The following is a 26,913-nucleotide window of genomic DNA, read 5'->3' on the forward strand; positions in this document are numbered from 1 at the left end:
TGTAGCAGGCACAGAAATCTGTGTGCGCAAAGACCAGCCGGCTTAGCCTCTGCTGTGGGACTCAAAATGATGCCACAGCTGTCAAATGTGCTTTGCTGTTTCCTTTTCTCCTTTCTATCATTTTAGAAATCAAACTTCAGATCAGCTCTGAGAAGGGAAAGGGGAGGGAAAGGAGAGTCTGGATTAAGGAATACTTTTCTCATTGGGTTTAAAGAGCTGTCTCTCTTGATTTATATAAAAAAATATTTTGCTGTGAAGTCCCTTCCTCTACGTGTTGAGCTAAATATTGGAAGGTCTCCCTGAATGCCCCCTAACAGTGTTTGTTATTGGAAAAAGACAGGATTTGGAACACATTTTCAAAGCAACTTTTTAAAAGTCTCTTCTTCCCATAATTACTTATTCACAAGCTCAGCAGCGCATGCCTTAAGTGAAGGGCCAGATTCTCAGCAGTGCCAATTAGCACATGGCAGCACATGGGAGCCACAGCAGGGCTGGCCAAGAGCCCTTCAGCCTGCAGGGATGTGCCAGTCCAGCTGTGCACTGAGTCCCATCATGGGGCCATGACTGACAAAAGCTGGAAGGCCTTTCCAAGATGTCCACAGGAACAGGGAACATGACTCAAGACAGCTCCCACCACCCTCAAAACAATACCCTTGGAAAAACACAGTAGTAAGACATGTCCAAGGAGTGCCAATCACTGCCATTAATATTGGAGGCTCTCTCCAAGTCTGTGCTGTTGAAGGTGGGTCCTGCCCACCCCCTCTCTCCCGTGCCAGTGCCATGTGGGCAGAGCAGGGGCAGAGCACTGAGGTTGGAAAAGCTCTTTCTTGGTTTGGGAGAAATTACTCTCAACTGGGTAATGCTGAGGGCAGTGTGCATTATTTACAATGGGCATTCATTACACAATAATGTTTTAAAAAGGTGAAATTGTTTAGAAGACCATGGCTTACAGGATGGGTGCCTGAGCAAAGCAATTGCTCTTTCTTCCCTTTGCTATTCACCAAAGAGGACAGAATAGAGCTTGGAAGCATGGCAACTTTGCAAAGTTTGCTACTTGACTCGTGTACCCTACTTAAACTTCAGAGTTATTAGTTAAACTCTGTGTTATTTAAACTCTGTGTTATATAAACCCCCACTATAAATTAAAGGCATTTGCAAAATTAATCTGGTGACAATTAACTGTTATCACCTGATCTAACCCTCCTGCACAGTTTAGAGGCTCTGGATTTGTAGAAACTCTTTGCTAGAGAGCCTGAACAGCAAAACGTGGCAAGAAATAAGTTTCTCTTGAGCTCCATCAGCTTGGTACCCCCATAACTGACCCTGGTTGTGTACGCTGCTTCAGGGTCATCCTCTAGGACTCTGGAGAGGCCGAAGTCTGACACCTTGCAGACCAAGTTGCTGTTGATCAGGATGTTCCTGGCAGCCAGATCTCTGTGCACATAACCCATGTCAGACAGGTACTTCATTCCAGAGGCGATGCCTCGCAGCATCCCGACCAGCTGGATGACGGTGAACTGCCCATCATTCTTCTGCAAAAGGAAGGAGACTTTTGATGAGCTGAGAGCCTCTGCACCCTCAGCATTGTGTGTGCAGGAATAAAAATGCAAAGGCAAGTCTCCAAGGAAGGAAACCAGGAAAATTAATAATTCATTACTCTCATGCTCTGTCCATGAAGCTTTTCTAAGTTTCACTGTTTAGATTAAGATCTCTAGAGACAAAGATAAGGAAATGTAGTTCTTTTAATTTGAGATCAAGGAATGTGCTGCATCTACTGGTGGCTGATAGAGAGACTGTGACTGGAGCAAACACATGTGTATAAGGTGAATAAGGGCACCAGGCTGGGCTGTTTCTCAGTCAGGCAACTGAATGGCACCAAGTTGCATGGAAGTCCTACCTGTAGGGGTTCATGAACACTTGAGGGGGTAGGAGCTCTTCCCCATGTTGCCACATTGCATTTCTAACCACTTCCCTCACTCTCCCTTCTCTAGCTCTTACATTTCATGGAAAAACTCTGACAAGTCTGGGGTTTGCTATGCTGCAGTACGGGTCTGCTCCTGAACCACACCACATTTTGCAGGCTAAGTTAATACCTTCCACTACCTTCTAAAATAAATGTAATATCCTCCAATTTATTCTTACGTGTTTCTATCATTGCACGCCCCAGGTCCTTCATGATGCTGTGTAAATGCAGATCAAAGAGACAACTGAGCTACTCCTGCCCCTGGGCAGCACCAACACCCAGAAAACATTTTCATTGATATTAACCATCTACAAGGAACCCAAAACAAGTCCCCAGGTCCCCCTGGAAAAAGGATCTAAGAAATACCTTTAAAAATGTATCCAGAGAGCCATTCTCCATGTATTCAGTCACTATCATTACTGGTTTGCCTAGAATAAAAAAGTGCATGAGTTTGTTAGGAATTTATCTAAAAACCATGAGCAATAAAAAAGTCTTTTAATAGTGTCTCTGCATCTGGATATACAGCCATGCAACAGTAAATCTACACCAAGACACTGCTGTCCCAGCAGGATGACAAGAGTTGTTCCCAGAATATGTAGAGAAGTAGGGAAATTGAGGAGGAGTGGATTAAAAACTAATACCATATTACGGGTGGGGTACCAAGCCCTAGACTGTTTAGATGATGACTGAGAAGGATGTTGCAAGCTGAAGCCAGGCAGCCTTGTTCTTGTCTCCACCAACAAGCTGAAAGCTTGCAGAGGCCAAAATGCACACAGCAAAGTCTTTGGATCCTTCCCTCAAGCTTTAACACCCTGAAATAACAACAGGAGCCCAACAAGAGCAACAAGGATGATCTGAAGCTTGGGCTTGGTAGCCATCACAACTGAGACTAGGAAAGGATGGGATTTCATTCCTTGTAATTCAAGTGACTATCCTTGCAAACACATCTGGAAGTAAGAGAAGGAATATTTACACTGCAGAACAAAAGCTCATTAAGTGTGGAATGAGTGCAAGTGGAAATCAAAGTAAAAGTTCTTAACAAAAGACCTGGTGTCCTATTGTTGACAGGAATAATAATGTTTTTCCAAATCTGTTTGATTAATTTTCATGCCCGAGTCATTTTAATGGTAATTATATATAGTTTTTGCTCAGTTTTTAAATCTAATTTCTCGCTAGCTTGCCACAACAGAGTAGCAATAATTAATGTGGTGTGCTCCAGCCCTTGTAAATTCAATGAAATCTTATAAGAACATGTAAATTATTTTTTATTTAAATCAATTTCCATTAGTTAGCACAAAGCACAGACAAAAGAGAAGCTGTCAGTTATTTGTAAAGTGCATTATAAATGTCTTTTATAGAAATGATCAACAAGAGCTGCTGTGTGTCATAACATGAACATGAAGGTAAATACTAAAAATCAGTGCATGTCCTACCCTTTAGATAGATCTTAATTTTCCTATTTTTGATTTCCTTAACTATTTTGCCTAATTTACTGCTTAATTATGTACATAACAAAGGTAATTGTGAACTTGCCAATCAAAATACTCATTGCTGTGCAAACATTACCTTTGCAGCATGAAGGACCTGTGCTGCTTCAATTCTTTTACGTTTCTCTCACAACTGCTGCCCAAGCTTGAAACTCACCCAAAATATTACTTTTGATATGAGAAATGCACCTTGGGACCATGAAAAATATTGCTGAATCCCAAATGAAAGATGGGCCCCACCTTTAAGGATGACAGCTATCTGTCTACACACGGCATGGGCTGAATGTAGGAGGGAGGAGAGATCTCAGGGGCCATTGCTATTGGATGGCAAACATGTCAGTGGCTTTGCAGGGAAGAAAACTCCAGGGATATCTCAAATGTTAATGTTTTGTTTTGATTTTAAAAGCTAAACACCCAACTGTAGCATGGGGTCCTTTATCTCTGACACTTCAAGGCAGTGTTGCAGTGAGAATGGTGTCTTGTTATGCCACCACCCTGGGGGACCTCCTCCAGACTCCTGCCTTTGGATGCCATCAGAGAAAAAACCAGCAAGATTTCTGGCACTTATGTTTCATTATCTGACTGCTGCAGGTTGGCAGCAATCATGGAATAAATTAACCCCATCTCCAAGAGCATGGAAATAAGGACACAAATAGATAACTTTCAAACAAAGTAAATTAAAAGTAAACATCAGCCCTTCCAAAGTGCTGGGCTGATTCTCTGTGTCACTAGGGCTTCCTCCTGCTGGCATTACATGGTCATAAAATATATGTGGATGGCACTCATGTCAGTGGTGTGCACATTGCATTGGTGCAACTAAATGGGATGCAAATGAAAACTGCCACTACCTTTGTAAAGCAGAAATAGCAAAGGGTTTGTCTACAAGAGGACAATGAGCATGATTAGTCCAAATTAACTAAGGTGTGCATTTGAACTATATCGGTTAAATACAATGATATTCTCATTAAGAATTAAAAATGGCCTAATTAAATTCAATTTAACCTAATTTACTTCCAAGGTAAATCATGATGCAGCAAAGACCCTAAAGATTTTACCCTAAAGATCTGATTCTACAAAAGGCCAATGACTGAGATACTGAAGGGTAAAAGAAGTTAAATACTTAGAGATTCATAAAAATTGCTTTGGTCCATGTAAAAGAAAAGGGAAAACCTATGAAGATGCTACAGATGTCTGCTGGAAAAAAATTTTGAGTGCAGTAAACAAATATTTACTGAGCTAATAAGAAGCTCTGGGTGCATACGGAATCCAAACTCTAGTTGCTCCAAGTCCAATTTAGAAGCAGGGCTCCCTGTGTTTCCACAGCTTTTGAAGCAGACAGCCATTTTATATAAAGACAGCTTGCTAGGGAGGCACATTCTCACTAAAAGTGGAAATTCCAACCATCCCCTGAGGCCCCAGCAGCCAGAAGGACTCAGGCCAATGCCAGTAGCAGCTTTCATGGGTGTATAATCATCACTTGCTCTTTACCCAATGTTCCACATTCCTGCAGGGCTAGAAATTGGAGCTCTTACACAGGTTGTCCCCAAGAGATTTTGGTATTTATTAAAATTTTGGGAGAAATCCATTCTGGTTATTTTTTTCTTAAAAGTTTCAGGAAATGTAATTTCAAAGAAAAATGCAAGAAAAGGCTGTTGATTACAAAACAGCATTGATTTTGTGGAGATTACAAGGACAAACAGCTGGAGCCTCTGTCTGTACCTTCTCTACTGCAGCCCTGAAAAAGAGCTAATGCTGGAGATGCTTCCTCTGAGGAATGACAAATGGTACTGAGAGCAGCACATGGCCCCAAATGCCACCATCTGAACAGCAGGAGCTAAGCAAGCTCTGACACTGCCAAGCATGAAGGCAACAGGGGAGACAGCCATTCACACCTGTGAGACTGGTGCTTCTACACTTAAAACACAACTTAAAATAAAGAAGTAGTTATTTATTTTAGAACTTAGAATTAGGTAACAAAATAATCCTTGATGCAAATAATGTAGGTCCTCCAAGGCTCTAAAATGGATGAGTAACAACAACTTGACACATTTTCCACAGGCTCAGCACAGCACCAACAGCCATGTGCTGGGCAATTTGGATGTGCTGTCCCTTTCCCTGCCCTTATCTTTAGTGCATACTGTAATTTGGAGAAGAACTGGGCTGCAAAAGTTACAGAAAGCTGTTTTGCTAACTGAGCAGTCAGACCTCAGTAACTCTCAATCCCTCCCATATGCCAGCACCATGGGCAATTATTATCAGGGGCATCTCCAGCAGATCCCAAAGGGAGCTTGTTTTAATTGTGGTTTTATACATTCCTGACATCTTCACCTACAGTCCTGTTCTTCTTCCCTGCTTCTGGAAAGGAACACTTTTTTTTGAGAAATGATGAGAAGTGCATTCAGAACAGGCATCACCTAAGGCTCTCTCCCTAAGTCTTTCTCTCTTAACCAACTCCCCCAAAGCCAGAGCTCACAGTGAGCAGCCCACAGCAAGTTGTACCTACTTTTTGTGACGACACCTTCCAGGTGGATGATGTTGGGGTGGTCAAACTGCCCCATGATGCTTGCTTCTCCCAAGAAATCTCTCCTCTGTTTCTCTGTGTAGCCCACCTTCAGGGTTTTGATAGCCACTGGAAACTCACGCTTTCCCTGCAGCTTCAGCCTCCCACTGCAGACTTCCCCAAATTCACCTGCAGAAGAAAATGAGGAAGAACAGGATCACATCACATCAAGGGAACACACGATGTGCCTGTGTCTACAGGATGCAGCACAGCCTTGGCTGATGGAAAGCACAAAGGGCTGCCCTGCATTCATGGATATGGACTGCTGAACATCGCAGTGATGACTGTCTCCAACAGCCACTGCACCACAAGCCAAGTAATTCATAAGCACATGAAAACATTGAGTAAAAATGTAATTTTCCTATATTTAAAGAGCTATGCTTTATATTCCACTGGGCTTTTTTCTCATTTAATATTTTTGTCTACTATATGAAAGAGTCCTGTCATATCCTATATCACTGTCCTGTGTGGATAGCTGTAAAACTCAAACCACTTGCTTCTTAACCTTCCTTTGGAAAGTTACATAGATGGAAAGCTGTCAGCCTTTCACAGTAACATTTATTTTTATAAAGCTTTAAGAGTTTTATAAATTCTTTACAATTTTATTACTACCTTTCCCAAAAAGTAACCTAAATAGATTTTTTTTCTGGTGAACACTACATTACATCCAAGCCCACAATTTCAGAGGATAGAAAATACTCCTAAGGTTGGATGCAAGTCTAAACAAACAGCTTTAGTGGAAATAAAATGGGAGTTTCTTCTTCTAACCAAGGAAGTTTAAAGCTTTGGACTTTGGCTTGTGGCTTTTTAATGTCACAGATGACCTCTTATTTTTAATTTTTGCTTCAAGAGTGACCTTAATGTTGCGGGATAAAAAGGTTCAAATGGTAAAAAGAATGTTAAACTTAAAGTGACTCCTTTCCCCCAGCATTCATCGAAATAGCTCAGCTGATCATTTGTGACCATTTTCTGGACCATTTTCTGAATTTTCAATTCAGCTCCTGAATTTCAAAACCGCAGTCAGTGACAGGTCTGTCCCAAACTTCATCTGGAACACGCTCACCTTCACTTGCAGGGTACCTAAGAGCTCAAGTATTTCACAGCCCTTCCCAGATCTCTCACGTTAAGAAAGCCAACCCTTCATGTTGCAAAAGGGTCATGGAATGCATCTCCATACCAGCTCCGATAACTCTTTCAATGGTAATGCATGAAGCTTCAATTTCCTTAGCAAACTCGTGGACAGCTTGATTAGGGTCCTCGTAGGTGTGGGGGTCAACATAGGTCCTCACTCCAGGCAGCTTAACTGCAAACACAAATTGAGCACATTTAATGGCACATGACAACACGGAAAATGGGCATTACACACTCCTGTCCCTGGCACTCTGCTCTGCTGGAAATTTATTTCTATGGTGAAAATGAGTATCATTCTTGAAAAATGATATTTAGTTTATATGTGACATATGTGCAACTTCGGCATATTTAGAAAAGCACAGGAGTGCTCAGCTGGAATGATGTGCAGCTAAAAATCCCTTTTGGTGCTGTATAATGGGTTGGTCCAGCATCTGGTAGAAAAGGATTCCTTTCTGGAACTAAAGAGGGTACACCAGGAGGAAAAGTACAAATGGCAAAATGTTACAGGAGTAACTTGCAAAGCAAGCTGGATGGATGTGGGTTGATGGAGAGCTGAAATAAATTATGCCCTACCAGTCACACATCAGCTAATCAATCGCCCACATTATTTCAGACGGAGTTACTGAGATTTAAAAGAACTGCATATTTGCAGTACAAAGCCTGTGGGTTGTATCAGTATGAATATAATCAATAGCGGGCTTTTTCTCCAGGACTTGAGAGGGGAAAAAGTATTTTCATTATCCATATTATAAGTTTGTTTTGACAATCATTAAGGCTACTCACATGAAGAATTGCTCATCAGTCTAATGAGACAGCTACATTACACTGTGGCTCTTAATTGATTAGCTTCCTGCTGCCTTCATTACATAGCACTAATGGAAATTTGACTTTCACTCACAATGTGTTTGCCTTTTCCACCCCAAAAGGCACCTCACTGTTACCCATCCCCAGATCCCACAGCTCTTGATGAAGGAAGGACTGATAACAACCATGAGATTTACTTTTTAGCATCACTGCAGAGGGGTTTTCTATACAAAGGCATTAACACAACATTTCTGAAAGCTTCCTAGGTGCAGAAATTGGTGTTATTCCTCACACCTCTGCAGAGGCATCCAAGCTGAAGAGCAGCAGTGGGCTTGGTCCTCACAGCTGCCTGGGGTGAAGCAAAGGTTTCAAACAGGTATTTTGGACTGATGCATCCAGACCACAAAAATGTTAGGTTGTTATGTGCTGAGCAGAAAAAATTAATAACATCTTAGTTCACACAGCAAAGACAGAGGAACAAACCGAAATGGCTCACTAGAATGATCGGGTGCAAACATACAGGTGTGAATAGCTCAGCACATATAAGGACTGTTCAAATCTTTAGTTCTCTGTGGGGCTTGCAGCAGGGGCAGGAAGAAACTTCTGCACAAACAATTCTTTCTTTTGTCAATTACCACCAAAAGCAGATTTTTTTTTTCCTCAGTAAACCACCTCTCAGTTGAATTTCTCATTACCACAGAAAGCCAAAACCACATATATATGCTTTACTCACTGTGGCCATTATGAAAATGCATCTTTTCTTCTTCTGGATCTTGCTTAGCTTTGCTATAGCCACATCGCCTGGGGAAAAAAAAAACAACAAACCACAACAGAAGAGTATTTTTGTCTCTGGTATGGCAGAACTCCATTCTCTACTTTGAATCATACAATGCACAAAAACCCAGAGCAGTGACGAACCCAACCTCTCTGGTGGCTCTATTGCTGCTGTCCCAGTTTTAGCTCATCAAACTGGTTGCAATTTCCCAAACGGGATTCAGGGCTCAAGGCCCATGGATTTTCAATTGGACTTGTGTTTCCAAATCCCACAGATGCTTCTGAAAAACTCCACTCTACCTGACATCTAATGCAGCTATTTTTAAGAAGAAGAGAAAGCGGGAACAGGAAGGACAACGAAAGGAGAATGGGATGAAACATTAGAATTGCAGAAACAAAATCTCCTGGACTGCAGAGCTTTTGCAGGCACTGTGGTGTATGTCTTGCATGCTCCCCTTCATCCACTGTGCATTTGGACAGAACTTTAAATTATGGTATTTTAGAAAATGGCCTTGTGTAAACATTAACATCTTATATACATGCAAAATAATGGCTTAAACCAAAGCAAAACCAAACCTGTTGCCTCACTGCCTTCAGGTGTCTCCTACATATTGTTGGCTCTGCACAGCATTTCATGCACATCTCCTGTCTTTCCACAGGAGAGCTGCCATTCATGGGATCCCCTCTGCCCAGCAGAAAAAAGATGGAAGAAGGAAAGCTGCCTGACCTATCCTGCTCCTACATTAGTGCCCAACAGTGCAAGGATAGTGCTGGATACTACCATGGAGTCACAACTACAGTTGTATGCAAGTTGCATCTCCCCTAGGGAATCCTCTGTTAGTTTTTGGTCGCTGTTCCCTGACTCTTCATTCTTCTCATTGGTTTTCTAGGTGATAGTTTTGCATTAGCATTAACTGTCTGCTTTGGTGGCATTTCTGAGATCTGCTTCACTTAGACAACCACATGGAAGCCCCAGGACAACTGCAGTGGCAAGAAAAATTGCTACACACACACACACACATTTAAAAATACAGGACAGGATGACGTATGTAGGATACACATACATATGCCTGTCCTTCCAAGGACCTGATAACACAACTGGAAACAGGAACTGGATCATCCTACAGAAAACTGCATGAACATGAGACTGAAGGACACTGCTTGGTAGAATGAAAAGCCTGGAACAGACACCTGCAAGCCAGCCAGGATGCAGTGGAGTCACTAGCTGGCACACCTCAAAGAAAGCCTCAAGCCACTAAGAAGCCACTTAAAGCTGAGAGACCTCTCTTCCATTGCTTCTGTGATTTTTGAGCTAGGGGCATGTGAGCACTCCAGCATCACTCACAGCAAGGAAGAGCATATGATTAGCAGGAACAAAACTGCAATTAGGAGGAGGCAGTAACAGGCATCTGCATGAAACATGCACTCAGCATGAAGGCCTATTACAGGGAACTGCTGTCTGCCCAGATGCAAGGGGCCAAGCAGCCTTTTGGCTATAGGATTCTGGCACTGGGTTTGTGAAATGATCACAATCACAGACAAAAGCCTGGACATGATGAGATCCCACCATTGAGCTGGACTCAGCAGAGCTGGATGCTGGACAGTTGAGGAGGGGAAAAGCAACGTGAGCTTCTGGGGCTATTCCAAGGAAGAGGAAGCTTACCCTGGGGACAAAGGAGACCTGTGCTACAAGGAGAGGAAGGAAAAAGAGATTGCAAAGGTTGTGCAAGCACAGGGGAACGGATCAAGAAGACAAGGGAAGGCTGGCAGGCAGTCTGGGGACGCAGGCAGGGAGATAAAGAGGTTGCACTCGATAAACAGCCAGGCTATACATGCAGGGCATGATTTCAGCAGCAGCAACCAAGCTAAGACCATAACACTTTGAATGCAAACCCCACAAGAACAGCACTGAGGTGCCCAGAGATGTGGCTCAGTTATCTGCATGTTGGTGCTCATTGCCTTGCTCTAAAAGCAGCAGGGCCATTTCCTGAGATGGGGTCCTGCATCATTAACTCAAAACCTAAGCATTAGGTGTACATGGAGACTCTGGGAGTAAGGGTCATTTCAAAGCACATTCTGGTGCTCACAAACCCTTGGTGAGAATGGATTCTTCTTCTTCATCATATGACCTCCCCTTTATCTAAATAGAGAGGTGAGTCTCAGTATCAAGTCTCACTTCAGGCAACCCCAATTTTTTCTGCTGCAAGTTGCCAAAGTTACATCAGTTTTTTGTAGAACTAACTTTTCTGGATGGAGGCATATGACTCAGTTTGCCTTTTAAAAATACATATAACTCAGTTCATCCTTCTACCAAAAAAACGTATCCAATACTTCTGTTTTGCCTTTTGGAGCAAATGCCCTTATCTCTTCCTCAGGTTTGGAGCACTTTGCCTGTAAAAATGCTTTTCTAACATCATCCTTTCTATGACCTACATCTCCTGATTCCTTGACCATAAATATGGGAGACAGAGAGACACCATTCCCTGCAGAGAGTGATCCAAGCACACCTTGCTGCATAACAGTCCATGTTTTACTGCCCAGGGATGCACTCCAAGGGCCAACACAAACCAGTTGGCTGCAGCTGCCCTCTTCTCTTGAGCTGGGAAACACATACAGCAGCACATCACATTAGCATACAAAATCAGGCTCTGGGATGCCTGAAGCATCATTAAAACAAGCCTTGACAAGACACATCAAAGTGAAATGGCAGCTAGTGGACTGTGACTGTCAAGCAACAGTTGGGTGTCGCTAATAAAGCTTGCTGCAAAACCTGCCATCCCTTGAGCCCTTCACACACTTTCTCAAACTACCCAGAGTCCACACTGACTGGGGCCAAACTGCGCTTCTTCCATTCTTGACCTTCAGATGCTTTAAATAACACACACAAGCAGTTTTTTCTCCTGTCTTCCCCAACTAAATCCTATAAAAATATGTAATTTTGGGTTAACAGTCCGGAGTCGCTTTGTGAATCTTACTGGCAGATCAAAGAATCTAAATATTGTGGCTTTGCAATATATTTTGGGCAAAAAAAAAGCTCTCAATTGTTTGTGAAATAATCCACTTCTGCATGTGCATTTGCTCTTGATATTTATTGGCTAAGCTGTGAGTCAAAAGCTCTGATGGAAGACTCATTCTCTACTTTATTATCATTGTACAAACCATAGATTTCCTATATCTTTTCTGTATCATGCACAGCAAAAGCATAAAGATCCTGACACTCGCTTCATCTCCCACTGAGCTGGAGATGCTCAGCCAAAGAGGTAACATAATTCAGCAGCACACCTGAATCTCAATTCATTTACTCCTGTTGTGGGTTTGTCCCAGTTTCTCTATGTGGAAAGCAGATGCCTTCCTTGCACAGCTCTGTGTTTTTCAATAAAAGTATCAGAGGTAAAAAGAAAAGTGAGACTTTAAATATTCTTAAGGCATCATGTCTTATTTAAAAACTACTTGCAGATTGGCAGGCAGCTCGTAAAATATTTATGGAGCAGATTATAAAAGTGAAGTTATAAAATGATCCCTATATAGGTTTATAAAATATAAAATGGACAGGTAGAAAGATGAACAATCCAGCTGGGAAACCAATGCCCACTACCTTGCATGACAGAAGCCAATTCACAGAGAAAAATCCTTCACAAAGTGAGGCAGAAAGATGCTTGCTCTCCCTGGACTGATGGAGATTCTTTTGTTTCTGCCCTGTGTTTCAGGATACCCCTGCTGGGTTGTGTGTGGCCCTTTGGCCAGTCAAGGCATTCCCCTGAAAAGCACAGAATGCCCAAGGGAAAGAGTTTTCATCTCCCTAGCCAGGGCCACCATTCTGGTCACAGCCCAGGCAAGACACAGCCAGGGGACTCTGAACCTGGACCTTGGATGTCAAGCCCTAGGTGATGATGTGAAAAAATCTTGACATACCTTTTTTACAGGCATAGGCCAAAGCATTTCAGCACACAGCCAAGGCATTACTGGAAGTGCAGGTGGGGACAGCATTGAGACATCCCTGATGAGGAAAGGGACTTCACCTTGCCAGGTGCAGTCAGCACCATCAAACAGGTTGTGCCCTGAAGCAGCATGCAATCCCTCATCCCAGTCTTGCAAAGACCTACACATGTATTTAATCTCTCAAATATGAGATAAACGAAGCATAGGCACTTCTCTGAAACAGAGACAAACCACTATTTTTTCAGGGGTGAGACCTTCACTCAGAAGCATGTCTTTTGCAATAAATCAACTTAGAGGAATGCTTCCAACCCATCTCAAGCTGTCACTTTACAGGAGGTTTGCAAGGACTGCAAGGTTATTGTTTACAAGGGGTTAGTGCTTATTTCAGACTATTTGTTCCAAGATGTTAAAGCAATAGAGCTGCATACGTGTTGCAGTGCAGGATCGTGTTCCATGCAGAGGAACAAACAAACATGGATCTCTCCATCTGGCCAAGATCCTGTCGCCTCAGCTCATGTGTGGAGACAATAACTTTTTCAGTGAATAGCTTTATCCTTGATAAACAATCCTGATACTGAGCCAGAGGCAGAAGACTACCACTAGTGATGTTAGTCTGTGTTCAGCATTTGCCTTTGCTGCTTGCAATCCTAGGATAAATTCAGTATCAAAAAACCAGGGAATACTCAAGGGACTGGTGTAAACTGAACAGCTTCTATATTGGAAGTTGCTTTCCATTTTTCTGTTCACTTTCCTCTTGCACAAGATCAAAAGAGCAGTAAAAGGTCTGCTGATGACAAGCCAAGACCTTTAGCTCAGTTCAGGAGATGCAGGAGATGGCTGGCCTGAGAGGAACGGGGCAGATTCCCTTCCAAAGGGCTGTGGGCTCACAATCTTCTCAGCAGCTTTCCCAGCACTGCTGTCCCCCTCTACACGTGTGTGATCCTGTGTTTGACCTCTGATTAACTTGGATGCCTTACAAAGGAAGTTTCACAAATCCAGCAGTGGTATTTTTAGCCTTTAGTCCTTCCCTGCCTTTGCGCTGAACGACTCCCTGCTTTCCTAAACCACCGCCAGAACAATTAAAAATAATTTAAACAAGATACCATTTTCCCCTCTTGCAGGAAGCTCCCTCTGAAGTTATTTCCATAAATCTCTCTAAAGAGGTTGTCGTGCCTTCCCATAGCACAGCCAGTGGCATCCGTGCCTTGAAGTAACTTCTCCCATTTCCCCCTCCCAGCCTGCTGCCACATTGGTCTCCCTGCACCTCAGGAGGAAACCTGCAGAGGGTGTTTTCCAGGTCAGCCAAGTTTTCCTTGTGCGTCTTTCTTCTTCATAGCCATCCACTCCAGTCCTGGTCTTCTGTGAGAACTATTTTCCATTGCTGTCATCCTCCACTGGGGGCCTTGCTTGAGGACATTTGAAGCATGACTTGCAGTGAGGGACTGCCTCGCGCACTGGTACCACAGATATGACAGACAGTAAAAGTACTGGCAAGGTTTTCTTTCAGAGCAATCATTGCCAAAACAGTGCTCCACATACCAGAACAACTTTTTACAGGCACACACTTTGAGCTGAGCATCCTTGCTTGCTAAATCTGCTCTTAAGCACCGAAAAATCACAAAAAACCAAGTAAAAAATGCTTCACCAGGGGGAAAAACCAAAACCAAAACTCCTTCTCTATCAAAACAAAAAATACAGCACCAGAAGATCAAAAATGGTCCACCTTAGTGACTGCTGTGCCCCACAGCAAGGAACTGCACCATGCCCAGCTACCACCATGCAAAGCCTCAGCATCCCCCAGAAGACACAGCAGAAGAGTTTTACACCTCTCACCAGCTATGCTGAGAAAACTTCCCAGCTTAACAATGCATGTGGGATGTCTCAGAAATTCTGTGGTCTTAAGCAGCTATCTGATTGGGGATGGTGATTACATGCGTCTCTTAGGAGGCTTAGGAAGATCTCTGTCCACACAAATATTACAGCCGATTCTTCTTTGGGAAGCAACTCAACTGGCATCCAGTCAAACCAACAGAAATTAAAATCACCCCTCCTTTGAGCAGTTAGAGAAGAGGGGAGTACAAGAGAGCAGAAGGTGGTGAGGCAGCCCAGATGGTGGCAGAACAGGACAGCATGCAGCATGGACACGCACCTCAGGACACCCGCAGGGATATGCCCACTGCTGCTGGAGCATATCGGGGGCAAGCAGCACCATCTCATTGCTGTGTATGTCATACACTGCCCTCTATGTCCATGACATACACTCCATTCCACTGACATGCATGTCACATGCCACCAAATACACACTTTCCTGCTCCCGCCTACCCCCTGCCTCCTCTGGCGGCACATGACCTCCCCCCAGCCCCTTTGGATGACAAGAAGCAGGACTGGATGGGTGTCCAGCATCCATGGTGTTTTATCAGACACCTGCTGCAGTGTCTGGATTGATCATGGCATAACACAGCGGGTTTTTGCCCCTGAGATCCCTGCTCTTGCTGAAGATACACTCTGCTTCAGGTCACGCTATTTCCAGTTGTTGAGATAGACAAGCTGGGTACAGAGACCAGATGAGAAAGTGATTTCCAGGCCAGTACAAGAAAGGAAGGGAGAGGCAGACTGTGCACAGAAAACACGGACGGAGGACACGGAGTAGGAGCCAGCACGGGTGGGAACACTGACCATGTTAGGCTCGGATAGGCAACAGCACGCAGAGAAGAAGCCCACCCACAGCCATGATCGCAGCAACTGAAAAGCAAACAAAAAGGCCCAGGATAAGGAATAATCCCACCGCCCTGGCAAGGTGCAAATACATTCACAACATTTCTATATGTATTTTCTTCCTTCTTATTGCATTTATTATTTGGACCTGAACACGCTGGGCTGCAAAAGTTTCATGGCATGTGCTACTGTTGGTGAAACATGCCTTGGGGAGAGTGTCTAGATCCTGCTGCTGTAAAGCAATTAACCATGTGCTTCCTGTACTGGAGTACCACCATCAGGATTAATGGGGCCACCCATGTGCTTAAACTTAAGCACCTGCCTTGAAGCAGGCAAAGTGACTTTTTTTCCACAAGCGTGCATGTGGTACAATAACAATTGCCTTTAACAAAGGAAAAGCACTGGATGAATACGAGCCCTGCTTTTGCAGATCCTTATGCATGTACTCACAGAGCCCTTTCTGCATCTCCTTGTGTCAGGAAAGCTTTGCACGTGTTAGGTATATGCAAAAGCAGGACCTTGTGAGAGCATTCAGCCTAAATACACTCGAAATATGGTGAGCTGAAAGGCACTCCATGCAGCCACAGCTTGCCTTCGAAGGCTGCTCAGCCATTACTTTAATCAGACTATGGGTTTGCCTGGCATCAGTTCTCAACCCAATGCTGGCTGCACCTCAGTATTTGCCCTTTATCCCTTGTCAGAGAACTTGCACGGACAATTTTTCTGTTACCAAATCTATTAAGATAGTTCATCCTGGAAAAGAACACAGTGCAGAAGAAACAACAGGAAGGACTTCAGTACAAGCAGGAGCCCAGTGGTGCAGGTATACTCCAATTAAAGTCAGCTGAAGATCACTTCATTTCTCCTCAGTCATCACAAGAAGTCATTCTTGAAAAAAATCCTGTGCACATCAGATTTTTATACAGTATGACTTACAATGCCTAAATACATTAAAATCGTTTATTTAGACAAAATTAACATTCTACAACTGCATTGCCTTAAATTATGATGCAAAATAACTTCAGGCATGCAATGATTTACAGAATTATACACTGGATTATGTGCTTACTTAAATTAAAACTGGTGAAGAATGTCTTCTAAGCTCCTTTTGCATCAGCAAAATAACTTGCTAACATTTTCTAAACAGCAATGCCAATATCTCTAACTATAATTAACAATATTTTCTATTTTCATAATGCCCCAGTTTGTTCAGTCATACTAATATGGAAGGAGATCAGCCTTCATTAACCCATTCCATAGATCCAAGTTAACACCAGAGATCCAAAACTCAAAGGTGCACAAAGGGAACTCAAGCACTAAATATCTTGAGTCAATTTGGCCATTTTCTTCCTTTAACCCTGCAGGATCTGAGTGCAGGGAACTGGTGCATCTCCAAAAGATCAGTTTGGCTGTGACCCTTTAGCTTACGTTTCAGCCAGGAGGCCCTTTTCCCCCAGGCATTTTCTAATGCTCTTGCCACCAGACCTTCCCACACCTCCACACCACTCAGCATGCAAAGTCAAAGTTTTCCAAACAACTGTTCAATTAACATGAAAAGCAACCACTTCCTTAAAATGAAAAGAGCTCAACGTTTCCCTGAACAAAGAAAATTCTTTAAGAGGCCATCAGCAACAGGGCTGCTCTGAGACTAAATCAGTTCCCCGTGCTGAATCCAGATCTCACTCTTTTGATACAGAGTAAAAAACAAATGTTCAGGTGCAAGAGAAATGTACTTCAGTGTAGCCTTGCTCCTACAAACCCATCAGCTGTGCACTTGTGGTCAAAATACTCTGAGGTTTAGCATTAGGGGAAATCTAAAGTGCTTAGAAACAAACTAAACAGGATCAGCAGACAATAAAATTCACTTTCCGGTCCACGGAGCACTTGGTTAGGTAAGTGAACTTACTAATTGGTCTGAACAGTCAGGACAAAAGAAGATTTATTACTACTTGAGTTAAAAGGATGGCTTGATTTTGCAGATAAACTTCAAAATATAAAAATCCTGAGGCAAATAAAACTGATGTTAAACTCAAGCAAAGCCATCATGCATCTTGTGGCCACTGGATCTGGGTGCCTGATGGCTTCTAGCAGGGGCCCAGCTCCCATCTCCTCCTTTCCTGCAGGGTTTTCTTAGTCTAAAAACTGAGGAGCTGAAAGCAAAAGCCTTCCAGACAAGATCAAATGCTATGGGTAAGACTGAAATGCTTTTTAATGAAATACAGCCAGACTTCTCCAGGGTTTTAGATCTTTAGCCATCAAGCTGACCTATACTGGAGAGCAGAGTTGAACCAAGCACTGCATACATCAATTTTATCTGCAAAGTCTCCTCCAAGCTCACTGAATCAAAGAGCAAACTATGAAGAGAGCTAGTGGGGGCTGCTCCTGGTCAGGAGCCCCTCTGATCTGCTGCAGGATAACAGATGACATGTCCATGTAACAGCAAAAATTATTGAGAAAACACCTGCAGTGTTAAATCCCCTTGGCTGGGAAGGAACAGGCTCTGAGGCAACAACATCTCCAAAAGCCAAGCTTGCTTGAAACGAGGTATGACACCTGCTTCTAGCCCTGGCTTCAAGGAAAGGGATGCAGATGGGAAAGAAAAAAGCAGAGGAGCCTGCAGCTGCAGTGACACCTCCAGGACCTCTGTGGCCTGCTGGCACTGCCCTGCTCCCTGGCCAGCCCAACTCTGCCGCTTTCAGCTATCTCAGGCACACAGAGACAACACTCCTCCTCTTCTAGATAAGGTGACCCCCACAAAGCTTATGAGGTTTGCAAACCCAACTGTCCAGAGCACAAACTTTAATAAACCTGTGCGAGGAGCACTTATCAACACCCTTGGCATTGTTTCAAACCCTGGGCTTGGTTAATGAAATGTATATATATCATGGGCCCCAGCAACTGTGCCTGCAATTAAAGTAATTAATTTACCACAAGTCTGCAGATGACCCAGAGAGCATTTGGAATTAAACTACATTTTTAATGGCTAGATAGAATTCAGAGAGGCTCTGCCATATATAGATGTGGCTTTTAAGAGTTATAAGCTGAAGTCTTGGAATCATGATAAATGGAAGTCTCATTTGTTGCTTTTAATAAGCTGTTCTAATGGGATGTTCTTCAGAGGCTTGCAATTAGAGACTGAAATACTTGAGGGTGCCTGGGAAGATTTTTCTAATCCTTCATACAGCCTTGAGTGATGGTAATGATTGCTTCCTGCATCTCCAGGTCAGGAGGCCAGCTCTACACCTAGCAATTCCTGAGTCAACATGCTTGCTCTAAACATCAGAGAAGTACCATTAAACACTGTGAGCTGCTAGGAATATATTCCCACTTTGTCCCAAAATGTACGAATGTTTAAGGAGTCACCTGCTCAGCTATCCTAGCTCATACATTAAAGTGTGTCTCTGCACTGTTTGAGAGAAGCTGAGAATGCAGAAGGCCAAGCAGATGACAGCTATGCAGTCACTATGGGGAAGGAAAACAATGTCTTCAGGGAAAGGAACTGCACTTGGAAAGACCTCTGGCATTATACTTTTCTATGTCTAAGACATAAGAAAGCAGAGATAACCTTTTTTCTAGGTAAGAGGCCAAATGCTGCTACATGGTGAAGCCCCAGGAGAGGTCACACTTCTGATTTCAAAGCAAAGTGAAACATCCACATATTCAGAGGTGCAGAAGGACAAGAGTCTGACTTCCTTTTTCATTCTCTACCCACTCCACAGTCAAGAGAAGACATTGTAAAATCCCACTTTCAAAGACTACATACACAAGGGGTGCTGAGCAGAAGCCTCAAGCTGCTACAAATTCCAGCTTGAAGGGCAGCCCCGTTCCCTTCTGGGCTGGAAACAGGACTTGCACAATGCCATCAAACAAATCACCTGCAAGGAGGCGAGGAGGTTTCATCACTTACTGCTGCACTATCCCCCATTCTCCCTGCCCAGACAAAGCTTATGCTGGTTGCTTAGCTGTTCATCACAGTCCTTCCAGCCCATTCCCTTGGCTGCTGCCAGACGAACTCAGAAATGACTTGGAGTTTAGTTTTAGATTAGTTTTAGATTTGGTCAACTCTCACCTTCTGTCTGGGCCAAAGTCATCCAAAGGCAGATTAGCCTGGATCCTTAAACCTGTCTTGAAACTGCAGAGCACAGACTGCCTTGAGCCTGGTGAGTCTGCACTAAGCCAAAAAGTGTTAAGAGTAGAAGAGGAATGAGGCGCTGGAGCAGCCAAATTTGACAAGCTGATCTTGACAGGATGTTAGAGATGGGTGCTATAGGCAGCAGATTTCCACACAGGCCCTAGGAAGGTCTGACCCCGTGCAGAAGCACTGGGCACTGGAGCACGCTCCCTTCAGAGAGCTGTACTGTACACCAGTGCTCTCTCTCTGGGACAATGTCCCAGCAAAGAGGCTGTTAATAGGCTGGAAGTAGTGAAAACCTTGACCCCAACAGAAGCAGGACCAGATCCTGCCTGCTCTTGGGTGGATGGGAATTTTGACTTGGCAGAGCAGTAGCTTCCTCAACAAAATCCTTCCTCTTGTCAGGTGAATCGTGGGGGATATTTGGCAGTAGGCAGCATAATAAAGTGGCAATAAATCACAGGAGACAATGACCTGCAGGAAGAAGGAAGAGCATGCAAGAATGCAGAGATAAAAATCCTTTAAAATGTCCCAACTAACAAAAATTGTGACTCATGCTGGAAAAATTCTCTCTGAAAACCATTATCTATAGACTGTCTCCCATTTCCTACGGAAATATTGAAAAAGCAAACTATTTTAAGCCCTGACACAACTTGGAAAATAGGATGGGGGGAGGCTGTGGAAAAATTCATCCATTTTGACCTTCCACATCACAGAAGGTTGCAAACACTCTCTCAGGACCTGGGATATAAACCCCAATCTTTCACCCTCTCTATTCCCTGAAAGCCACTTTTTAACAAGATGCACATATTTGTGTCCAGAAAGTAGCCCTCTGCCACCACACGCACAGATATTTAAAAGTCTAAATCAGCCAAGGTCAAGGATGGAAACACTGGTGTAAGAGCCTCTAACTGCCAGTACCCAGGTGGCAAGATTTGTCTTTGCTTTGTCTTTCAGAGGCTAGTTCCTTGCCAGAAGGAGACTTTCTATATATGCATGACACAGGGTGAGGATGAGTTTTTTGCTGCTTCAATTTTTTTTTTCCCCCCTAAGTTCTATGAAAAGCTCCCTCTGGTTCTTTGGAAGATCACTTGAGATGGAAAGGTCATCCATAATGGGTAGTTGGCTATAAATGCAGATGCACAGTTGACTTGGCTGTTTTGAACAGCTTTTGCAAACATGCACAGCATTGACCTAATATCTTCCCCACTTTACTCTGTAAAAGCTCATGCTTTTGTTCAGTGCTATGAAGTTTGAAAGCTTGAGGGACTGGAGGGACCAGCAGTCTCTTACACTGACTCTAAGACCTTGTCTATTTTGCAAAGAGGGCTGGGTTTGAAGGACAAAAGAGGGGTACTGCTCTGGAGCAGTTGTCTCCTCCTCAGACTGCTGAAAACCTGGCTCTTGACCTCAGTTTGTAGGGAGAAGGATACTGATACCACACAACAAAAACTGAGGCACTTTAGTGCTCCCTGTGAGATGGAGTGCAAAGATCTTTGTCTCTGGATTGTCTGACGCAGACTTTAAAACAAAAGTCAGTAATGATTTTAGATTAATACATACTTCAGTCAGGAACAGTAATGGTAACAGACATCTAATTCATGCATTGCTAGGAAAGCAAAATTTATAGATTTGCTCTATCTGTAAAATGCACAGCACTTCTGAGAACGCACAATCCCAACAAAACAGAGATAATAACAACTCTGTGTTCTTTAATGAAATACTTGTAGCTGGTTTAATAATAGATTTTCAATCCACTTCTCTTTTTTATGCTGAGACAACTACAGTCTGATTTAGTGAATCTCTTTGATTTGTAATCCCAATTGTTATATTATTAATATGTCCTTGCTGCAAGGAGCAGGATAACTTAAAAAGTGATCAGCTATTTGGCTTGGCATTTATGACCTTGGTCAGAGGACGTGTTATTTACAGGAAGTTTTCTGGAGCATCTGCAAGTGAATCAGCTCTGAAATTCAGCTTAATTGTTTAGGGCAGAGCACATTTAGTTTCAAATTCCCAGGAATCTCCAGCTTCAGACGCAAAGTGCATTTCCACAGATGGACGCTGACATGTGGAAATGCCACCACGGCTACTGTTCAGCTGACCTTTGGTTAGGGCCAGCTGCCAACGGGAAATGCCAAGCTGTTACTTACATTCATTCAAAAGAAGCCAGAGAACTGCAGAGACCTGAAAGCAAAAAAAAAAAGAGGACAGAGGTGTGGCCCTGCCTTTGGGAACCTAGCAAAAAATAAAAAGCCTGCAGACTCCAGCAAACTCCTCAGCCCTGTGACTGGAAACTCCTCACAGAACTGCCAAGAGCAGGACGACATTCACCTTGCACTGCAGAACTGCTCTCAAGCCTCTGCTTGCTGCAGCCTGGGACTTGGGAGGATAGGTGCAAAGAGGTGCCATACAGCATCCTAGGGAGGAGTATCCTGAGGTGTCCAGGGCCTCTCAGGGACCTGGGAGCACCCTGAAGCCAGCACAAAGCAGCCTATTTTCAAGAGCTGGCCAGGCTACATCTTCAGTGTGGCAGAGCAAGATGGTTTTCCTCTTCCTCCTGCTCTCTTACATCAACAGAAAAGACAGAGCCCGGGCTTTGCACAGCTTGCTTGGTGTGGCAAGCAGTAGTGATTCCAGCTGGAGTTCAAAATAGCTGTTTTCCTAATAGGAAATACAGGAAAGAATTAGGAAAGAAAATGCAACCCCCCTGGAACCAGACACTGCTTCACAACACAACCACTCCAGAGGTTTAATAGGAAAACATCTTCCAGAAACAGGTTAACTGCTTCAGAAAGGGATTATCCCATGACTTGGAACATGTTTATTGTCCCTGCTGTCACAGCAGGAGAGTTAGTCCACAAATTATCTTGAATCCCTATCCAAGGCAAAGCAGCATGAGTAACACATCTCCCTGGCATCTCTGCTTTCTTCCAAACCAGAGCAATTTCTTTGTTTTGTTTAATTTCAAATTGTCTGTCATCTTTCTGGATTTTTGGGGTTTATTTTGCTGTTCTCACAAGTCACTCAATGTACTAGATGGGCTTTAAAATTCATGGGAAGTCAAACTGGCAGAGAAGTCCTGTGGTTTCAAAGCCAATTTTCTGATAATGGACCAAACCTTGGTGTGGGAGGCTTCTCCACCAGTTCCAAATGAAGGACTGTGGTCTTTTCAGTTAGGGTAAGGGTTGAAAAGATAAAAATGGATGAAGAGCTCAGCTCCCTGTGCCTATCCTTTCCAGACATCCATGGAGAATGTTCCAGAAACCTGCAGCTGCCCTGGGGTCCACAGAGGGAAGTGTGAGTACAAGGCAGGAGGATTAAGGTAGCAGCAGAGGCAGCAATAAAACTCTAGCCAAAGGACACAAGGGCTTTCATAAGCATGCCAAGAGATAAAGAGCTAAGAGGAAGCACATCCTGGAAAGCACATTAGGCAAGAGAACAGAAAGATTTAACTAATGAGAACTGCTGACAAATGGCTCAGCGTTTGCAACTGCTTGCTGAGACTAGAGAGAGTAGCAGTGAAAAGGAGACTTGCAAAGGTACATCCTCCTCAGAGGGGTACTGAGCCCTTACCAGCAACTGTGGGAAGAGCAGGAGCTACTGGCAGCCACACAGTTCTGATGCCCTATGGCCACAGAGGGATGTACATTCCTCCACCTGTCATTCAGCCCCCAGACTCTTCCTTGCAGAGGTGCCAGGTTACATCCACAACTTCCCTACAGTCACACATGCATTCTCCTGTTGCACCAATACAAGCACACATCTGGGCTGGGGGAAGCCAAGGTTCACATCCACCTGCTCTGACTGAAGAGGAATTTCAATCACAACCTCTAGTCTTTAAGGAGAGACTTGAATCCTGTCTAGAGTGTTCAGAGCCAAGTCTTTTGACTACAGCTTTCCTGTAGGCCCTGGTGTGAATTGCCTGTAGCCACTGACTCACCCCCCCTCCCTCTCTGCTGCTGCATGCTTCTCATGCAGACAGAAGCATTTACTTTTCCATTTTTAAGCCCAACGAGTCACTCAAAGCAGACAACAGGAGCTTGAACAGCTGAGCTGGAAGAGACTGTCAGTCTCTGACCTTGACTGGAGATGAGTCTGGCAGCACACTTACCTTTCAAGACAGGAAATGACTTTGTCCGTGTCCTTCCACGGATGCCTTATGCCTGGGGACAGAGTTGCTCAGCCTGGCAGGATTTCACTGCTCTGCATTTGCAAACTGATACCTTACCTCCTCTGGGAAATAAGACCCTCAACCAACTCAACCAAATTCAGTGCACTTCCTCTGCATCTGTAACATCTCTTAATGTTTACAATATCCTGTAAATTAGAGCCACCTTGCTAGACCTGAGCTTAGGACAGACCTGTATCATAAAAGCAACTGTGGGCTGATGGGTACCTTAGAAGCATAAATGTTTATTTTGCACTGAAAACAAATTCAGCCTTATCAGTAGATGTACTTCACAAACTTTGTGGAGTACTTCACATATGCATGAAGGATGTTGCATTGTTTGACTACTGCTACTAAAAAGGTACTAATATACATGTAGAATATGAAAAAAGTGCCTTCCATGCTGGCTGCCAAACAAGTTTAATATTGTAGTACAAACTTATCCTGATACAGGCCAGATTTTGCCCCAGTACCACAATCTCTTGTTCATCAAAAAATTCCATCAACTTCCATTAAAGTTGTCAAAGATGGTATAGTCCAGGCTTTCATCACTTGCCTATGTTTAAGCACATGAGAAGTCAATGGGATGGTTTGAGGCAGAGTGTCTCCCTCTGTGGGGGAAGCTCTCTGTATGATTTACTAACGCTTGGGGGACACATAGTATCGTACACATGAGAAATGAAATCCAGATCTGACCAAAATGTGGGGCATTTGGCCATATCAGTGGCTTTATTCTCATTTTCTTTGCAAGTGCTTTCCTGAAGTTTTCTCCATGAGCAAAGTCCATTGCAAGCTCTGAGTACAAACATATGGGGGTGAAGATATTTAACCTGTAATAAAATGTTCTGCTTATTTTTAAAGGAATGTGAAAACAGTCCTGGGAGAATCAAGTCAAATAATCAGGGCCAGCCTATACACAGATGAAAATCATTGGGAAGTGAACTACATCTGTGAGAGTGCCTTTGTCATTCCTGCTTGTCCAAACAGATCAATCAGCCCACCCTCGTGCTGTTTTACAGTGCTACCGCTTGACAGCTTTGTTCACATGCTGCTTTTGCCTAAATCACACTAATCAGCTGGTCAGATAAAAGTTACTGCAAAAGTTGAAGAAGTATAAATACACAGCTTCTTCTCTTACCTTCCGCTGAGAAGGAAACCGATAACAACAGCCAGCAGAATGACTCCCACTGTTACAGACACAACAATTATAGGAATCTGGCTCTGGTCGCTGGATGCAGCTACTGCTGAGATGAGAAACAGAAAATGGAGATTAGGGTTAAAATGACAGTCAGCACTCATATGAGTCTTTCTAGTGAGGCTGCCAGCAAGGTTTCAAGTCTTACCAGTTCGTTTATTCTTTTACGGTTTGTGTTTTCCTCCTTTTGCTGTCTGTTTCTAGTTTGGAAAGGATATGGGTGGAAAGGAAACAAAACCACATGCAACACTAAGCCAAAACCCAACAAGATTCCATCTCATTGCTCAATTCAGAAACCAAAGCATTGCAGGATGCAGCCTTTACATTTGTGAACTCAAGTTTTTCTCCCTGAGTTAGCTGCATTAGAAATCAGAGATAAAAGATGAAAACCCAACAGGCTCTCATCTGGATGAAAACCCAACAGTCAGAGAGAACATTTATGGAATGTTATTGCTAACAGACACAAGAAAAATCTGCAAGATAAAAAGAATTACCTGCACTCCAAGAAGACATAAAAAATTATAAACTAACTCCTTGTGGCATCTCTATCACATGGCCAGAGAGTGCCCTCTGTAAAACAGAAATCTGCTAAGACATGTACAGTGGTTAGTCTTTTTAATGGCCAAAACTTGGGGAAGCAAAACTCTTCCAGTCTGAGCCTTGTAAAGAGCCCTCCTGCCAAAAGGCAGGAGACTAAACTGGTGATAAAGATGCCAGCAGAAAGGTCAGGAGAGCTGATTGAGAACTGAGTTTTGACATGGGTCAAATAAGAGCGGGTGACCAAGCTCCTGTAGGCTGTAAAATGGAAACCCTAATATCACTTGCACTTGGCAGGGGAAGGAGCCCATTTCCCCCAGGGGTTTGTATATGGGGCTCTCCAAGCACAAACCAAATCTCCTCACCTTGCCCTCTTTGCTGCCAGCTTATTTAGCTGCAAGTATATAAGCTCCCCAGGGTACAAACCTCACATCCTCCCTGCAAAACCAGCTCCCTGGCACAGGAACCACTGCTCTGTGGGGGAAAACCTCATTATAGCTCTTAACCTTGTGCCAGCCCAGGATGAAGCTCCATCCACCCCAGAGAGCAGCAGGAATTGATTGCGTACTGAAGAAGCCTTTAACTAAATGATGAACTAAAAAAGGGTCCTTAGCACAGGATTAACGTTATCAAGGCTATAAAATAACTGAATATAGTCCCATATTAATTGTTAAAGGAAAGGAAAGACAGAAAGGTATGGCATTAAACATTGATCTGCACTGGGCTTAACCACTGGCGGGGTGGACCTGCTACAGCAGTGTAAGTGATTTCAGAAGGACTGGTCCTGACACATTAAATATTTCATGCTAACTGCTCCAAACCCCTGCCATCATCCAGAGATTTTATTAGCCTCACAAAGTTATGGAGGCTCCTTAAGATAGTGTTTTACTGCTTTCTTGACAAAATAATTAAAAAGAAAAACATTTAAAGGAGAACATTAAGCAGTGATTGGTGGTTTTTTGCACAGCTCAAGGGATGGGGAAATGAGATAAATTCTACTGTGGTCTATGGCAGATGAAAAGCCTGAACCCATAAGCCAAGCTGGGGCTTGCTGCCATTCAAAGTCAGGGACACACACACATCCCCCTGCATTACCCCTTCTCAGCTTCATGGTATGTTCCTACTCCTGCCCAGCAGACCAGCTAGATTAGCTCACCAATCCAGCCAAAACCCAGCTCTTTGCAAAGTTAGTTTCTGGGGCTAGACGAGCTTGGTGGCATTTGGAAAGGATGAAGTAACAAGTAGATGCACCCAGCAACACCTTCCACTCAAATAATAAAATTCCGCTGAAAATTGAAGCCCTGGCTGCTTCATGGTGCTTTGCAGAATTGCACAAGCAGGACAATGTAAAAATTCCCAAAATCTGGAAAAAGAGGGAAGTCCAAAACAGCTTACAGCTTTCCTCCATTGCATTCCTCAGGCTGTTGTTGTATAATTCTTCCAAATGTATTAAAACTAACCACAGAAACCTTGCAAACTGGAAACAAAACCTGTTGTTCAGTCCA

The 26,913-nt window shown here is 43.5% G+C and overlaps 1 protein-coding gene across 7 annotated transcripts in view; it reads right to left on the reverse strand.

Moving 5' to 3' along the window:
* Positions 1-26,913, reverse strand: part of EPHA5 (EPH receptor A5) — a 193,056-nt gene that overhangs the window by 19,503 nt on the left and 146,640 nt on the right. For 3 of the 7 annotated variants that reach the window (XM_066548094.1, XM_066548089.1, XM_066548091.1), the window contains 7 exons: positions 24,815-24,920; positions 15,335-15,400; positions 8,679-8,746; positions 7,188-7,313; positions 5,954-6,139; positions 2,330-2,391; positions 1,323-1,532 (listed from right to left, as the gene is read on the reverse strand). In XM_066548094.1, coding sequence (XP_066404191.1) covers positions 1,323-1,532; positions 2,330-2,391; positions 5,954-6,139; positions 7,188-7,313; positions 8,679-8,746; positions 15,335-15,400; positions 24,815-24,920 — 824 coding nt within the window. The remainder of the gene's footprint in view (positions 1-1,322; positions 1,533-2,329; positions 2,392-5,953; positions 6,140-7,187; positions 7,314-8,678; positions 8,747-15,334; positions 15,401-24,814; positions 24,921-26,913) is intronic. The other 4 variants (XM_066548090.1, XM_066548092.1, XM_066548095.1 and 1 more) reach the window with 3 other exon arrangements.

The sequence above is a fragment of the Molothrus aeneus genome, chromosome 4 (assembly GCF_037042795.1).
Source record: "Molothrus aeneus isolate 106 chromosome 4, BPBGC_Maene_1.0, whole genome shotgun sequence".
NCBI classification, from domain to species: domain Eukaryota; kingdom Metazoa; phylum Chordata; class Aves; order Passeriformes; family Icteridae; genus Molothrus; species Molothrus aeneus.